At 30.8% G+C, this 18,561-nt stretch overlaps 3 protein-coding genes across 7 annotated transcripts; 1 reads left to right on the top strand and 2 right to left on the bottom strand.

The window, feature by feature from the left end:
• Positions 1-271: 271 nt before the first annotated feature.
• LOC101496792 (uncharacterized) lies at positions 272-1,228 on the bottom strand. The gene has a single exon (XM_004486397.4). The coding sequence runs from the start codon at positions 1,091-1,093 to the stop codon at positions 647-649; it is 447 nt and encodes a 148-aa protein (XP_004486454.1). The 5' UTR covers positions 1,094-1,228; the 3' UTR covers positions 272-646.
• A 2,486-nt stretch (positions 1,229-3,714) lies between these two features.
• On the bottom strand, positions 3,715-7,336 carry LOC101497111 (ferredoxin--NADP reductase, root isozyme, chloroplastic). 2 transcript variants are annotated; one of them, XM_004486398.4, is made up of 5 exons: positions 7,207-7,336; positions 7,030-7,086; positions 5,462-5,794; positions 5,077-5,296; positions 3,715-4,520 (listed from the first exon to the last, which is right to left on the bottom strand). In XM_004486398.4, the coding sequence occupies exons 1-5, from the start codon at positions 7,228-7,230 to the stop codon at positions 4,021-4,023; spliced, it is 1,134 nt and encodes a 377-aa protein (XP_004486455.1). In that variant the 5' UTR covers positions 7,231-7,336; the 3' UTR covers positions 3,715-4,020. The 2 variants fall into 2 exon arrangements, with proteins under 2 accessions (XP_004486455.1, XP_027187180.1); XM_027331379.2 differs by lacking the exons at positions 7,030-7,086; positions 7,207-7,336 and adding an exon at positions 6,998-7,018.
• Positions 7,337-10,227: 2,891 nt separating this feature from the next.
• On the top strand, positions 10,228-16,688 carry LOC101496019 (nuclear transcription factor Y subunit A-7). Of its 4 annotated transcripts, none has more exons than XM_004486395.4 (6): positions 10,228-10,412; positions 11,930-11,989; positions 12,542-12,681; positions 15,341-15,442; positions 15,541-15,705; positions 16,117-16,688. In XM_004486395.4, exons 2-6 carry the CDS (start codon positions 11,962-11,964, stop codon positions 16,300-16,302), a joined length of 621 nt encoding a protein of 206 aa, XP_004486452.1. In that variant the 5' UTR covers positions 10,228-10,412; positions 11,930-11,961; the 3' UTR covers positions 16,303-16,688. The 4 variants fall into 4 exon arrangements, with proteins under 4 accessions (XP_004486452.1, XP_004486453.1, XP_004486451.1 ...); XM_004486396.4 differs by having other exon boundaries at positions 12,474-12,681; XM_004486394.4 differs by having other exon boundaries at positions 11,912-11,989.
• Positions 16,689-18,561: the final 1,873 nt, after the last annotated feature.

Here is an 18,561-nt window from a genome sequence, read left to right as displayed (position 1 = left end):
AAATATAAACATTATGTCTTTTTTTTTACTCCACTTAATAAATTGTATTAAAATATAATTATATAAAACTTTTAGTTGAATCTATTTAATAATATTTATTTGAGAGGTTGAGTTGAAGAAAATAAATATTTATTATGTATTAAAATTATTAAAAAAATGTAAATGAATAGTGTATTCATAGAGTTCATTTAGACACCCAAAATAGACAATTGTGGATGGTTTAATGAAGAATTTAAAACCCATAATTAATAATAATAAATAACAAATAATATATTCATTCACCTATCCATTAAAAAAATGCATAACAAAAAGAATATTACTATCAATCCATTTACATAATCACCCTCTACCCTTTACATATATATATACACACAATATTGTTTTCTTAAACCTCTAGTTTTTAGTAGAAAATGTACATAGGTGATTTGAAATTCTTTCAGAAGTAAATAAAATTTAATAAAAATTACATCAATCAATGGTTGAACTTGTATCCTACTATCCTTCGAAACTTCACTTAACTTCGTTAATCACTTGAATTTAATAAATTAATTACCTGCAACTCATCATTAATAGAAAAAAAGCAACAAAGGAATGGAATAGAAGAAGATAAAATATAGCAAGAAAAAACGAACTCACGAATTGCGCACTAACTCAACGCAAGTTTGTTAGCATTATTATTACGATCATCATCACCGTCGTCGTGAAACAATTCGTTTTGCTCAAAATTTCTTCTTCGGTGCTTATTTAACAGATAAAGCAAAATGGAAGCCAATAATAAAACGCCACCTGTAATTCCACAAACCAAGCTCCCAATCACTAAAGCTTTTCCCAACCGTCTTCCTCCGCCGCTGCCGGTGGTTCTCCATGACGCCGGCGGCAGAGACTCTGTCACATTCCGAGATGACGCGTCGGAAGAAGAAGATGAGCTATTGTTGCTGTCGAAGAAGGATCTCATATCGACGGGAGAATTCGCCGGCGGTGATGACTGGAAACTGAGTCCATGATCGGAGGGACGGAGGTCCTTGCCGGAGATGCCTCCGGCGAGTATAACAGTTATCATAATCGCGGTGAGAAATTCAGTTAGCATCGCCATTGAAGAAGTAAATAAAATAAAATTAGATAATAATAATAATAATAATAATAATAATCAAAAGGATTAGTGTTGGTGTGTACGCGCATATATAACGTGAGGGGAAAAAGAAAAGTGTTTATATTTATTAAGTGATTTGAAATTGAATTACTATCTTTTAGTATTAATTTTTTTATTAAATGTTTTAATATTAGTATGTTACTAAGTCACTTCAACAATAGAAGGTGTTATTTTTAGCAAAGGGTAGTGTAGATGATGTATACGGTTATTTTTGTTGCTTAGCTTTTAAGCATTTGTTTTTTTGTGAAAGGTATAAAGTTTAGATTAAGACCCTTCATGTAAGCCATAGAGAATTACCAAACTCAGCAAAATATTATAATTCAAAGACAATGCTAATTGTATTTTTACTTTGTGTGGGAAAAAAACAAAAAAGACTTCAAAACTCAAATAATGTTCATAAAATATAAGATTCTTCTCACAATAATTAAGATAAATTATACTTATTTTTAACTCGATTTTAATCTAAACAAATTTGATATATTTTAGCTGAATGTTTTAGAAATAATTTCATCAAACAAAATCAAATTAATTTGAAAATCAATTAAAACAAAATGATGAAATATTAAATCAATTTATGACTAGAGTTTAGATTCAAACAAATTAAATATTTTACGAATTAAATGAAAATGAGATAAGACAAATATTAGAATTAGATTGAATGTTATTGAACCCTAATATAAATAGCATGTTAAATATTTTATTGGTCAAATTTGATGTAAGTACTTCTCCTTTCAATAACGTCTCTCAATTCCTTTAATCCATACTCCCCAACATAATAGTCATTCTAAAATAATTAATTTGACTTTCACTTTGTATCTTAAAGACATCATCAATTAAATAACCTTTTATGTACTCCTTCAAAATTTTAAACTACCAATGTATATTAATTTATTTATAAAGAAAATTTATGGTGGAGAGATGGTGCCATAAACAATTTGATGGTAAAATTATTTAAGCCAACCAATTGATAATTTAAACAACTTTGATATTGAAATGGAAGGAGTATGGTGTATTATTAATAGATGGGTTGTCACTGTCGGAGGTACCTGAAGTTCTCATACCATACACATGCCACCTTCTCTTCTTTGTCTTTTTCCTCATTATTAGATAATTTTTTTTTTCCAATTTTTTTAGTCTTAATCATCATGTTTCCAATAATAGAATCTTGGTTAAAGAAACAAAATTTGATCGATTATTATTCGAATTTAAATATTTTTTAATAATTTATCTTAATTGAAGTTAATTAATTATTAAAACTAACCACTTAATTTCTATTTTCTTTGTAATTTTTTCTCTCGTATTCTTGATCTATTTTTTTAGGTTTAATTAGAATTCTATGTTATTTTTTAATTTATGTATTTTGTCAACTTTTACTTTAAAAAAAAAAGTGTGCTAATATTATCAAAAATTTAACTAATCGTTGAGTTAATTTTCCACTACTTGATCAACGTCATTATCCATAAAATGTATATTAAAAATTGATTAAATTATTTATATCGATATATTTTATTAAATTATTATCGACTTAGACCGTCGTTTATTAAAAAAATCGAAATAAATTTTACACTTGTTTATCAAAATATTATTATTTCGAAAGACACTCAAAATGTAAAATTTAAAAGTTTGTGGTATTAAATTACATAATCTTTTTTTTATGCTCAAAACACAGTATTTATTTAAAGTAAAAACAAAAACAACGTGCACGCAATTTATTTAAATAAAAATGCAGTATTTTTACAAAGTAAATGAACTTTAACTTCTTTATTCTTTTAATAATATTATTATGTAAAATAACATTTTCTTTTTAAAAAAAAATAACATTTTCAAATGATACGTTTTTGACAAAAGAATGATTATTACTAATATTCTGTTTTACTCTTCAAGTAACTTAAAGACCTCGTTGATAAATACTATTTAAATATATTTGTCAATACTTTTTAATCTTTAAATTCTATATCATAAAAAAAATAAAGAATAACTTGTCATTATATCTTGTTGTATAACACAATATAATATTATATAAGATTAAATGCATGAACTTAACGGTAAATTATTTTTTTTCACACATACATCAAATTAAATGTACAAGATCCAGAAGAAAACTATAAATTAATATATTTACAAATAGACAGATAAATGTATTGTAATTATATTAAAAAGAAATAGAAGTAATAAATAATATTTAGAATACTAAAAGTATAAATTAATAAATAGTTAAAAATAATAAAGTATAAAAATTTACAAAAATACCATCAATATGGAGAGAGAAAATGTTTCATGTATAGATTACAGTCAAATTGATTCATTTAATTCAATCAGCATGCATTAACATAATTGGCTAATATAGATTATCCACTTGTACTTGGCTTTATATTATTTTAATCAGTCAATAGTAACCATCAATAAACTTGGGGAAAAGTATTTTAAAATTAAAATGCACTTGGGAAAAGTAACTTCCAAAACAAAATCAATAATACTCTTGAAGTCCAACCATTGGTAGGCTTCACCAATTTCCCAATATTCCTTTGCTCTTGAAGGAGCTCATACATTCTTTCATCATTAAGTTCTCAAACACTCACAATTTCATAATTTTTGTCATCACTGGTCATGCTGAAATTCCACATGACAATAAGCCTTATTGAATAACATGATAGTTCAAGATGTAGCATGAGAAAACATGTTGCTTCCCTTACAAAAATCACCCCAAACATGTCTCTAGCATTGCTAACGACTTTTTCCAATTTGTATCCATCAAGGATTCAAGAGAATATTATATCATACCAATCTACTAATACAGAAAAGATACAGCTACAAAGCTTCTTAATAATTTATTAATCAAAATAATTTCTAGAGGAAGAATTAATAATACATCAGTAAACTTCAACATGCCATTGTTTGTTCTTCTTGAGTAGTGAAAGCTTCTCTTCCCAACTTTCTCCTCTCTCCTCAGCAACCCTTTTCAGTGTTCCTTGGATCCCAGGCATCATCCCTTTAAGTCCACAGAAATAGATGTGGGCCCCATTGTCCAAGAGTTTAAAGATTTCATCACTATATTCCTCAATCTTATCCTGAACATACATTTTGCCTCCATTCTTGTTCTGTTGCTCTCTGCTAAGGGCTCGGTCGTATCGGAAGTTGTTCGGATAATCGTTAAGGTATTTGGTGAACTCGTCGTCGTAGAGAAGACTATCGGAATTTGCAACACCGAGAAAGAGCCATGCTAGTCCACCAAACTTGAATTTAGGGACCGATTCCATAAACATTCGACGAAGGTAGCCTCTGTATGGAGCAACACCAGTGCCGGTAGCAATCATTATATGGGTAGCATTTGGGTCGTCTTCCGGCAAAAGCATTATCTTCCCTGAGGGGCCTGCCAAAAAATTGTAAAATATAGATATGACTTAATTCCTACTAAAGAAGAAGCAAGTTTGGACAACAGAAAGTTGACACCGTATTCTAACACCGTTTAAAAAAGGTGCACTCATGTTTACTGCGAGGAGATTAAACTTTGCAAAGCGGTCACATCAAACTTCCTGATAAGGTGTTAGGGCATACTTACGACATCGGGAATAACAAGAAACAGCTGAATATGACACAATGGAACTAAAAAGAAATTAGAAATTCTCTCAACTGAGCAAGATCCACCAATGCATTACTCACTGTTGTCAAATAGCGCTATAGCGTAGCCGAATTTTAAACTGCTATTGTTTCATGATATGCGATTTAGTATTGTCAAATTGTGGCCATAGCAACACTATAAGTGTAACAGAATTTGAAAACCGTTATTTTTCGCAATCCACAATTGACAACACTAGCATTAATTTGTTGGAACTTGGAAGTTGAAATTGGATTTGGAGAAGTTGCAAAAGAAATTAGAAAATATTTTGACCTTTTCCCTAGTAAGACTAAGAAGTGATTTCTCTTACCTGTGACCTGAATTTTGTCTCCGGGCTTTGAGTTACACAAAAAATTGCTACAAACACCATTCTTGGAAGGATCTTCTTTTCCTGTCTCGGGATCATAATAAACAGCACGACGGACACACAAGCTGGCTGTCTTGCCATCAAAAAAATCTCCATACCTCGTGGAAGCAATTGAATATAGTCGAACATTATGGGGAGCTCCAGGTTTTTTTGGATTTTCACCCTGCCACCCATATACAAGAGAATTAGTGAGTTGTGAAAAAGGATCAATCGTTATGAGTTCACATTGGGTACTCGGATAAAAAAAGAGTAATAAAAGCATAAATAGTGTTTGGACACCGGTTTTGGACCCAAACCTGATGTCCTAACAGATTAAAAAGTTACTTACCGGTGGAATAACACCATAACTTTGACCCTCCCAGTAGGGAACATTTCCACCATGATCAATCACAATATGACAAGTCTCTCCAGGAGCCTTTGGTCCAACTAATCTCTCCACGGAAACAATTGTTGCGGTATAGGGTTCTTTAGGCTTGTGCAAGTTCAATGGAGGCTCAGTAGCATTTTCCAATTCTAAAGGGGAAACAGCAACTTTGGGCACACTTGCCTGTTGTACTGACATGCAAATCACGTTGTGATTTCTCCGACCAGAGTTCTTTGCTTTCAAGTCCAAAGAAAATACCGGGGCCCATGATTTATCCCGGAAGTTTAAGTTAAATCCCTGCAACAAGTGCAATTTTCTTTAAAAATACACATATAATCTAAATGGGCATGTAAATCTCAAAATATTATTAACATAATCTCTTATACTGAAACTGCAGCATCATTCTCATAAGACAAGCATTTCTATACTGCACAAGCAAGATGTAAAATTCAAAGACAAACATATCAAAACTACACAAGTTTGACAACTAGAGCTGGTCCTTGAACACCACTGCTTGGAAAACCAAAAAACCACATATAGCAAAGCTCTACATTCCTAATATAAAATATTCAGTTGAATCAATTACAAGTGGTAGACTATGTAGCACCACCGACACTTCAGATTGAAGGTGTGTCTGGTGTTCGATATGTGTTAAGTGTCTGACACTAGCACAACACTAACACATGTTGTTACATGCACTCGCTTTGATTTTCTTAAATTATTATCGTTGTGCCCATGTGTCCAATGTCATAGGTGGTAGATAGACCATAACTGCAATTTCTCTAACTTTCACCATCTTTTTACCCAACTTAATATATCTCTTTTTCCTTTCATTTTCAGTACATTAAAACATTGTTACCTTTTCTAAGCTTCTTTGTACTCCATTTCCAAACCCACTTTTTTTTTTCTTCCTACATTTTTTCCATTCCAGTTTTCTTCTTTTGCAACGTTTGCTTTTTTGCCAAGACCAACTATGTTTCTTTCGTTCCCCTTTAACTCACATTGTCTTCTATTTATTTACCTTTAATTGCACTGTGTGTTTACAGTTTCATCTCTCCACTTTTCTTTGCACCCCAAGTGTTAAAGTTCTTATTTTTCCTTGTACCCAAAAATAAACTTCCCATTTTTCCTGCTTAATATTTTATTCTTTGTCATTTTGATAATTTATATTGTATATTCATATGTGTTAGTGCTTCACAGGGGTAGATTATCTACCTTCTACACCAACAACTAATAACTTCTCATGGTATAAAAAAAAATCTCCAGCTCCATAATAACTCAACCCATCACAGTCTAATAGACACAGAAACAACCAAATAAGGAGTATAGAAAAGTATAGATACTTCACAACTAGTTCAGAAAGAAACCTCAAAAACCATACAAATTACCAAATCAAAGTAGTCATAAAAATAAAAATATAACAAAAGTACAAATGATTGAGACAGTTAGGGTGTATGAATTGAAAATGAGAAAACAAGCAGAATCATTGATATGACCAACCATGTGTTGCAAAGTGATGAGAAATATCAAACCTTGAAAGCAGATCTTCTAATAGACAAATCACTGCTAACAGGAACAGTTACAGCGATCTGCAAAAAAAGTGAGAAAAGTTTGAGTATTGATTGATCAAATTATATTCAGTAACTGAAAATCTAAAAAAAGTGAAATTTTGATAAAAGATTTGGAATGAGAAAAGGAAGGAAGTTAACCTGAGACACTGCAAAGTGAGACATGATGAAAAGGAGTGTGATTGAAGATGATGATTGATATATATTAATAAGAAATTGATGATCCTTTGGAGAGTATGAAAGGGTTTTTCCCTTTGGTGTTTTCGGAGTGTCGCTAGACTGCTTTTTAGAATCTCAAGACATTAAATACACACATCTCAACATTTTTTTTTATTGTTTATCATATATCTTTAGAATAATTATTAATAATTCTCTAAAATTAATAGTTCCTATTTATAAAATTAGTTTACGATTATAATTTGTAATTTTTTTTCTCATTTTAATTCTCTTATTTATGTCGTATTTTTAAAATTAAAATAAAATTTATATTAAAAAAGTTTAAAATTGATATTTTAAAATATATATATATATATAAATTATATATATATATATATATATATATATATATAAATTGGTAGTCTTTTTTATGGTAGATTTGGTAATACTTTTAAAACTCAACTCTTTTTATTTATGATATAAATAAATTTAATTTTTAAAAAATTTGTGAAAGACAAATTTACAAAGAAAAATATCAGACAATAATTAATAATTTTTTTTATTAAAAAAAAGATATTTATTTATTCAAATTGATATAATACGATTGGGAAACACAAATTCAAAGTCGCTAAAATCAAAATAGTGAATCTATGAACACACTCGCAATAATTGATAAGATATTTATAAATGTAACATTAAGGACACACGTGTTTATAAATGTTTAATTGATATATTTGTCTGGAATACTTGTGCTTATGAACTTGTGACATTAAGGATATCAAAGTCGTTGATTTTTTCTAAGTATGTCAATCAGGTGATCATTTAACGTATTCTCAATAAAAAACATGTATGGAAATCAGGGTCGGACCAACACATTAGGAGGCCTAAAGTGAAACTATTAGACAGAGTCTTTTAAAAAATTATTAATAATTTATTTAATAACTATAGAAATTTTTTTTAGTAGAATTAATAGTATTTTCAAATTTTTTTCTTTATGTTTTTCAAAAAATAAAACAAGACATTTCAACTGTTCTACAACAACATCAAGAATTCGTGTAAAATTTTTCATCTTTTAGTTGAAGAAGAAAATAGTGTGTATACTATCACTCCAATAACTCATGTTAGCAATATGTTCACTACTTGTTTCACGATTTCTCAATTTATAATTAATATTTTGAATATAAGCAATGTGTTCACTTTTTGTCTCATAATTTCTCAATTTATAATTATTATTTATCTCATTTCTACTACTTCGTTAGCTAATTTAGTTGTATTAAAAAAAGTATTAAATAATTTGTAACACAAATATATTATATTTAATTTATATAAGATTTTATCGGTTGATAGCAAAAGTTAAGACGAAAGTTTCACTATGATATTTTACAATACTGAAAAAATATCAATCCAACTAAATAATAATTCTCGCAAAAATTGAAAATTAAAACTTTTTTTTTAGGTCTTTCTTATTTATGTATATGTTAAAAGATTTTTTATTATATATTATTGGACCTTTATATTTTATAAAAATTTAACGTAAAAAAATATCTTTTGGCGAGGCATGAAACAAGGCCTTTCCGCTCCTTTGGGCAGGCTCTGATAGAAACTAAATACATATTTTTTTAATTAAAATAACTATTAATTGAAAATAAAATTAGTTAGTAAGTAATTAACATTAGGTTGATTCAAGTGGTATGAGACTTAAACTCCTTAAACAAGTGTGTTAAAAATTCAATTATTGACTCTTGCATTCGAAAAACTCTTGATAAAATAAGAGACTTCAATTTTTTTTTGTTTAATAAGTTATTTTGATGAAAATTAATCACGACTAAACAAATATTTCATAGCTATAAGTTTTTTTTACGAATGTAAGATGGTTATAAAAACAATATAGAAAGTAAAACAAACACATTGATTTACCATAAAACAACATTGTTTAATAACTTGAAGGTGGGCTAGAGAGTTGGATGGTGTGGATTTAAAAGTCAAATATGGACGTGGGCTTCAGAATTTTGACAAATAAATGCGTTGTTGCTATCTAAACCCCTATAACTCACTACACACACCCCTGTTTCTTTCCAAAATAACCGCACCCCCTCAGCCTGAGAAACAAAATCACACTAAGGACAAACATGTAGTTGAGTAAGGTTTCCTCAGATCCAAACACCTTGAATATTTATTAGTGTGGGCCACGTCTCTATTACAACATAGTAGTTAGAATTGAAAGAGACTAAGGGAAGGTTGATTAATGCTTTAATTCAATTGCTAACAATTGTGATGGTGCAAGTCTTTAATTTTGGTAAACTAAGATCAAGAGTTTCCAATATATATTGGAAGTATAGCTTTGAAAATTTACTATTTTTGGTGCAATTCCTATGTGAGGAGCTTTTATGTGATGTTGCAGAGGATGGTTAGTATTAAATTACATATTAAAGTGTTACGCAAAGTCCACTATTTGGGATAAGGGCAATAAACGTTTGAGCCAGTTAACAAATAAATGATGGAAATCACGTGTAAGATAAGTTTGATAGATTATATTACAGATGTCTTCACCTATGATCTTCCAAAACTGTTCAAAAAATACTCAACTTTTATTTTTTTACATATAACAACTTATTCCTCTGTTAATGGATCTAGTTTATAGATTGTTATTCATCAAGTATGAAAGTCAAAATCACATGTACTTTTTTTTTTTTACCTAAAAAATATCATGTACTCTATATTATCAATATTTTAATAATATTTTACTTATACGGAGTATCAATTATACAATATACTAAATTTATACACCTCTACGAATTCAATACTAACTTAAGTATGTAGATAGAAAACATAAAATATGTTATTTTTAATTATTAGTTTATTTATTTATTTAGAAAGACAAGCATCTTATTTGTTAATCTTCAACAAAAGTGTCTTTAAATTATATTTTTTTTTTTTGGAAAAAGTGTCTTAAAATTTTAGAAATTAAAATTCCTTTAAGTAATTTATTTTTGGTTTTATTATTTGTGTGATTTGGGTGGGTGTCGTGTGGATTGGTGGCAGCAGCTACAAGTAGAACACACAGAGACAGTGCTCTTCTCTTCTCTTCTCTTCTCTCTCACCACCATCACTGCTCCAACCACAACAACACATCAATTCAATTCTATCATTTTCAAATCACAACAACAACACTTTCCCTTCACTTCCTCAAGGTTATTATTTCTTCTTCTTTTTTCTTTTTATATAAATTGTGCCTACTTTCAACCCCTACAAAATCCTCTCATTTCCAATTTCGAATCTTTTTTCTCTTTTTCTTTCTGGGTTTCGTTCATCTTTTTCTGGGCTTTGCTTTTCATCCCTTAATTTTGGGGATTTTGGGTTCAAAAGGAAATTGGAAAAAAAGGGAGGGTTTTTATTTTATTTATTTATGTTGCATGTCATTCTTGAACATCCCCTTCTCAATTTCTATTTGGGTTTTCGATTTTCATGATTTTTATATGAAAGAAACATTTCCGGTTTTTGTGTTATTGTGAACTTCTTCTATCTTTGTGCTATTAGATGCTTATGTTATGCTTATGACGAGTCTTTGATTTTGGACATGATGGCATGAGATTAAGATTTGACACTTGGGATTTGACATCAAGCTTGAACTTTATCCATTGCCTTGCTTGAAAGTTTAGAATTTTCATCTTGGTAACAAGGTTAATATTGATTACGAGTGTGCATATTTGAAATTGTATTTGTATCCATAGGTTAAATTAGGAAACAGTTATGTACTGTATTTTTATTAGTTAGTTAGTTAGTTAAAGTTCATTATGATGAGTGAGTGTTAATTTTCATTTTGAACACTAGATATTATGACTGGTTTTCCTTTACTTGTTTTGTTAAATTTGAAAATTTTGTCAGAACTTAAATGGATTGATGGTTTATTCTGAGTCATTCATTATAGTCCAATCCAAAATCCATATGATCCATCAGGGTTCACATTCTTAAAGCTATAATTTATAGATGCTCCTAATACAATTTGAATGTATGCCAATGATTTGAGAATAAATTCACTTGCTATATAGTCTATACTCTATACTCCCTTAGCTACAATAATAGTTGCTGCACTAAATGATTCATTAACAGTGTATACTAAATTAGCATACAAATATGCGTGCTGCATGGACCCTGTCACCTTTGCTCCTTTCGTTGATTTTGGCATTCTGAACTTGAGCTGTCTTTTCTTATTATGTTCTTAGCGAGCTAATTAACACTTAATGACAACTGTAACAACTTGGTGACTTTATAAATCAACTACCGTTTTTCTTACATCATTATAATACTTGCCTGGCTCTTTCCTCCATTTGTGAGCTCCATTATCTCACAGATATTAATTTGTGTCCCTCGTTTTGTATGGCCTAGCATACAAATATTACTTGTGCTGCGATTATCAGTATTGCAGAGAATCGTGGTCGAGTTGCGGTCGAGGAGACAATCAAAATTCTTGATGCTGCTGCCTAGATTGTAGTTGTTGATCGTTTTTCAAAACCCTGCATGACATAACATAATATACCTTAATAATAAAAATAAAAATAAAATCATTTGAAGAAACTATAATTGCATAGACTACTAGCTTCTACAATTTTCTAAATTTCCTTTTCCCGGATTCTGTTTTCCCCATGCACAGTACACATGTAGCTTATGTAATCTTGAATTCTGTTAACAGAGCTTGTTCTGCTTCCAGATTTGGACAGAGTGCATGTGAATCAGGAAACCATGACTTCTTCTACACATGACCCCACAGGTATTTACATATAGAACTCCTTTATTCAATTTATTTTTTTAAGCTACCTTTTTCTCGTAATAAATGGATTACAATCATTTCCCAATAGTGAACACTTTAAAGGAAAATCTCTTGTGCATTTTATTTTCTGATGTGGACGTCAATTGTAAAATATCATTCAACAGAAGTACATAACATGGATTCTAGAAGAATCACTTCTTCTAATCTAATAATGGCTGTCAAATAATAAATTCAATAGTAAACTCCTAACATATAGAAATATAGAATATTGTAAATAGGGTAATTATGTTATTGCAGAACTTGAAAATTATAAATCCTTGTATTTATAACTTTGTATATATGTGGTGCATGCTCTTTGCTTAGCTTCTTCACATCTTTATTCTCTAGGATGACTTTTCAGTTATTATCTTATTAATTTGTATTTAGCTTCCTTGCCATGCTATCTGAAGTTTTATGTTTTTCTTAAACTGATGCCTTTGACTAGTCCTATTCCCAAAAGAGTGCAAAATGTAATATCTGAAGCCTGAAGTTATCAAACAAATTGTTGTCCAGATAACGAGGCTGATGGACAGCAGCAGTCAGAAGAATCACAGATGCAGCCGATATCGGCAAATGGAATCTCTCATGCTGGTATTGATACTCAGATTGTTCAGTATGCAGCACATCCACCGCTTGGCACTGGGCATGCTATGGTATGAACTTCACATTTTAATTCGTGTTCTTGATCACTTTGTCTTTAAAAAACGACGTATGTTTCTTACGCTTTTTACCACCCTTGGACGTGGCATCTTAATGTTTAATTACTTCAAAAAAATTGACGAATGTTTTCTATTTAGGCCATAGTCATTTGATGCCGTCCTGTTCTAGCTATCAGAGATATACATTGGTGCTCTTTTGTTTTTTCATTGAAGAAAATTGGTTCTGAAGTTGTGATGAGTTATTTGTTGGCACTCCTCTGAACAGTGTGATAATGATGGGTGATAGGCTTGTTCTGTTATTGTTAGTTAAAAGGCTTAGTTAGACTTAGTTAGTTAGGTTGGGTTAGTTAGAAGAAATAAGTAACGCGTGTTTCCTATAGAGTTGAGATTAGAGAGAGGGGTATCTTGTCATTTGTATAGACTTGGGGCCTTTAGGTAATACGGATAGTCTAGAGTATCTTCTCGAATACTCTAGGAGTTCTACTGTAATTTTGGGATTTTCTCTATTTTCTTTGGTAATATTGTTTGGATCGATGGAATAGGATGGAATGGACTGGTATAAGTTAGATTCCATTGTTTGGATTTCTAAAAAATTTATGGAGTGGCATGGAACATGATGGAGTCCATTCCATTCCAATTTGAAGGGTATACAATGGAATGGAGTCACTTATTTAAATAATTACTAATTTGTCCTGTTTATTTTTATTTTTTGTAACGTTTCTTATCCTCTGCTTTTCTTCTATCGTTGGCCTCGTACCTTCTTCTCCATGTTGAACTGCAGAACTTTCAACCTCATCCCATTTTCTTCTCATCCAGCAAATTATAATATTTGTTTTCCTGTTCTGTTTTTATTCTGCTCCAAAATTGATTGTGTTTATTTGTTAGTGTGCGTAATCATTTTTTTTTTCTGTTTTTATTCCTGTTATGCTTGTATGATAATGATTCATTGGGGATTCTGTTCTTTTTTGGTAGTTATGTATATTTTCGTAGGTTCAAACTACTAATTCAAAATAGTCACTATACATTTGTTATCATTTTTTGGTGAGTAAAAATGAAAGGGGGAAGGGAAAGATAGTTTATCTATGTTATAAAATATTAATTATTTTAATAAAATATAATATCTTTTGTTAAATAGTTTTTAAATAAGGGTAAAAATGGAATAAAAATGTTATAATCCATTCCATTCCGTTCACTTTCCAAACAATGGAATGAGAAATTTGTTCCACTCCATAAAATATACAATCAATGGAATAGGAATTATGTTTCATTCCACTCCATTCAATTCGTTTTAAAATATCCAAACAGAGCCCTAAGAACTTGGGGAATCCTGGGATAAGGGTTTGTTTGGGAGTCAGGAGGGGAAGAGAGAGAAGGGCTTTGGAGGGAAGGGAGGAGGGGGAAAGGGTTTGTTTGAGAGTTTTAGAGAAAGAGAAAATGGTTTGAAGAATTTGATAAAGTCCTCCATAGTCCAAATCCTTCCCCACTACATTTTTTGAGCTCCCTTATTCGAGAGTCCTCCCTTCCCTTCCCTTCATAACTCCCAAACAAAGCCTAAAAGTTCACTGTTGAGGTGGAAGAAACAAGTCACTTAACTACTTCATTGAGCATCTCATACTACTCAATGTCGGACATAGGCATATCATAATACCCAAGTCCGTATCACTGAGAAGGCGGAAATTTCCCTCATGGCTTAACAAATTTAAATGATTTTTCTTAATAAATTACTATTTCTGGTTCCTTTTATAAGAAACATAAGACCAAATCATCAAGATCAAGGAAGTGCATTTAAAAGAATTGATGTAAAATTTCTTAATAAATTTGCATTGAGAATATGCCGTTTTGCGGTGGTTGAGCGCGGAAGTGCACCTCCTTTTGACAAGGCCCCGTGGTTGTGCTGCACACAGTGGTAATTTTGTGGTGACTCTATGGGTCAAGCTGCATCTTCGTTCCTATTTAGTCTTTTATTTTCCGTGACAGAATCATCACTAGTTCACAATTCTTAGGAAATGACATGGAATTAGCAATGAACCTATCATGTTTGGGTTGGAAGACAGTTTCAACCATATATATAGAAATGCACATAAGTTTGGTCCTAAAACATATTCCAACAATTAATAATGTTAAAAATTGGTCTATGATTCTTATAATTAGAACCAATTAAATAACAATTGTTTGTTATAAAAACAACTATGTTACCTGATGCTAGGATTTTCTCAATGGTTTTAGAAACTGTCTTTCTTTTCATCACTGTATGATGGTTTCAAAAATTCTGATCTGACATAATATTGATTTTACATTGCAAACTTTCTGAAGTTCTGATGTAAATTAACATTACTCAGCGGTAGCGTTTGTCGAATGGAGGTTGATTTCTTGAAATAACCAGAGTTTTTGTTTACCTAACAATTGAAGGTTACTGAGTGATTGTCTGAGCAAGTACTGGTGCCAGTTGTTATCTTGATGTAATATCATAGAAGTAAGAAGTGCCTGTTCAGACTTGGTCACACTATTAAATGACCCTAGTTCTCCCTCCCCTCGTTATCAACATTTGATGTTTTTGCTAAATTGCTGTTGTTTTTTTCTCTTTGATTATATTTTAAAATGTAAACTTGGTTAGTATTTTACTGACTTTTGTTGTTTTTGCATTTTATTAAAGGTACCACCTGCTTATCCATATCCAGATCCCTACTACAGAAGCATCTTTGCTCCCTATGATGCACAACCTTATCCGCCACAACCCTACGGTGGACATCCAATGGTTCAATCTAATTTCTTGCTATTGATTTTTGTAATACGGCGGCTTCTTGTCAAAGCTATTTTCTGATCCTCATATTATTGATCCATATTCTGTACCAGGCCAATCTTCAGTTAATGGGAATTCAGCATGCAGGTGTTCCTTTGCCGACGGATGCAGTTGAGGAGCCTGTTTTTGTCAATGCTAAACAGTATCATGGTATTTTAAGGCGCAGGCAGTCTCGTGCTAAAGCTGAATCAGAAAAGAAAGTTGCAAGGAATCGAAAGGTACTTTGCAATCCCTTTCTCTCTTGTGCTAGCAGGATCTTACGATCGTACGGTTTACAATCTTGCAACTCCTTTCCGATCCTATGTAGCATTTCAATTTTGACTACCTTGATTGATGCCAAAAGCTGATAGAAGTTTCCTTGAAGTTTGTGTGTTGTTAAAAAAGATCTGCGATCTGGGTCTCTATATCATGGTTTTTTATGTCTCCACGATTGCAATGTGACTGCAATAGTTGCATTTGACTATGATTTTCCTCAATACAAGAATTGAGATGCGATCACAACCATAACTGCAACTACTATTTAAAGCCTGCTTGTGTTATGTTACCAGCAAGCTTCTTGATGTTTGTGTTCCCGCATTGGTTTATTCGTCTCAAATGACTTACTTGATCTTCAAAAAAATATATTTCAGCCATACTTGCACGAGTCTCGACATTTGCATGCACTGAAAAGAGCAAGAGGATGCGGAGGAAGGTTTCTGAATTCAAAGAAAAATGAGAATCAACAAGACGAGGTTGCATCAGCTGACAATTCACAGTCCAATATCAATCTCAATTCAGATAGAAATGACCTTGCACCATCAGACAAAACATCTTGAAAAAAATTCAAAGAAATGATGATGCTGTGGACTGCAAGGATATATGCATGTCATGAGAGAAATCACCAACCAACAGCAACCTCAGATATATGTTTGCTGATGTTTCATTCTGGCTTTGTACAACCCCATGTGTATAGGTATAGGTTTTGTGTGGTAGGTGTAATGTTAGGGGAGGTTGCAAGACAAAGCAAGTACAATATAAAATGAAGTGATTTATTTTATCAAACAAATGTTATCTCCTATGTGGTCTTTTGTAGGTGAGATGATAGGTGAGATTAATTGTTATTGTGTGACCATTTCTTTGTACTATGGAGAGATTAGAGATTATGAGAAGTTATGATGGTTTGTTTGGATCATGTTTATTAAATTTAGCTTGTGAGAGACAAGATTAAATGTTGTAGCAAGTTTAGAAGGCTATATAGTGGTTTTGCTTTGGTGGCATTGAACAACCAAAGTAGATGTTAGATTAGCTTCTAATTTATGACAACTGCTCAAATCAAAATAAGTTTGTGATTTTTCACTTATGAAAAAGTCTTTATAAAGATATAGCTGTTTATAGAGAATTAAATGAGAATATGATGGGAAAGATATAAGAATTTATTATTTAAAAATATTAGTTATTGAGAATAAATGTGTGTAGAAATAATTTATTTAGATAAATGAAAATAAAAAATGATGTAGATGGGTGATTTTGGATCAAAAATTGATCGGAAACCATCCCTGGTGTACTATTATTTGCTTTTGAAGTTTTATTTCTTTTTATTATTTTAGATCTGATTTATCATGGGATTTTAAAAAACAATTCAATCAAAATCAGTGCAATTAAAAGCTTGATAGTATTAAGAGACTCATTATAAAAAAATTGGGGTGTCATAATACAAACAAATGTGCATTAATCAATAAAAAAAAAAAAATATGTGTTAGCTTCTTGTTTTATGATAATAACTTATACAATCACATCTATGGTTAAGTCTCAATTCAGAGCACGACATCTAAACCACAAAGATTATGTGATGGTTGGTTTCATTTGGTCATGGATGAAATCGCCTACAAATCTATTGTTTTATTTATGTGTGGTGATGTTTTATGAAATTTTCTCTCTTTTCTGGTCCTTTTCAATTTCTTTTAAAATTATTTTTCATTTATATTAATAAAAATTCATTAACTTTAAGAAAGTCCAAAATTCATCAAAGACTAAAAAATAAAGAGTATCAAATTACAAAAGTATAATCTAAAAAAAAAATTCATAGACTAAAACTATATTTCTTCTATATTACATGGTCAAAAACACATAAACTTTTATTATTATAGAGTTGGTTTGTAAATGAAATTTGTTATCAGAAAAGATATATTATGAAGGGTCTTGTTAACAATATCTAACATGACACTTGTTAAAGATTAAAATATAGAATCTCACATAGATAGTTTGATGGATTAATTAATAGACATCATAGTAGTCTTAAGAAAGTTGTCACAAATTTAAATTTGAAAAAATTAACATAAATACTAATTTATTATTATTCGTCTATTAAAAAAATAAAAAATTTAAAACTTTGATTGAGTTTTGAATTGAATATTGGAATAATATTTGTGTATTTTGAAAAGGCCGCATAATAATAATAATCCTTAAATAATGTATCTACTGGATTGAAAGTTGAGGATCAGACAGCTCTTGGAAAATGCTTGTTGTGTTAACTATCCATGTCAATTACATGATGAATAACCAAAGGCGGAAGCGTACCTGTGGGAATTGCCATTGATGAAATCATGAGATAATGATGATAGAGCCAATGGGTTGGGTGATCTTCCTTAGCAAAACACCCTGAAGACCTTGCTCTCTTGATGGGGATAGAGAGAACCAGAGAGTTTTCTCCTTTAGGGTTTTAAAACTGAATAGTCTTGTTGTGTTTGCCTTGGGGACCATTACCCCTATATATAACTATTATTAGTTATATCCCAAATTACAGTATTCCCAATTCAGCCCCTCATTAAATTAGAAACTGCCTGGTATCTACACTATTAATTTTCATAACTATTATGCTCTTTAGCCATAAACTATTATATATTATTTGACCCCTAGTTTATTGGCTAATTATATAATGACCATAACACACTTTATTAATTAATTACATATGTGACCCATAAATCTTACATGTTGTTGATGGGAAGCACAGATTCAGCTTGTGCTGCCAATGTAGAAAATGATTCTATCTTTTAAGTTTTGTTTATGTTGTTACTATAAGTAGTTTTTGATTTGAA

This window comes from Cicer arietinum, chromosome 1, assembly GCF_000331145.2.
Source record: "Cicer arietinum cultivar CDC Frontier isolate Library 1 chromosome 1, Cicar.CDCFrontier_v2.0, whole genome shotgun sequence".
In the NCBI taxonomy this organism is placed as follows: Eukaryota; Viridiplantae; Streptophyta; class Magnoliopsida; order Fabales; family Fabaceae; genus Cicer; species Cicer arietinum.
This window is presented reverse-complemented; position numbering and strand designations above follow the sequence as displayed.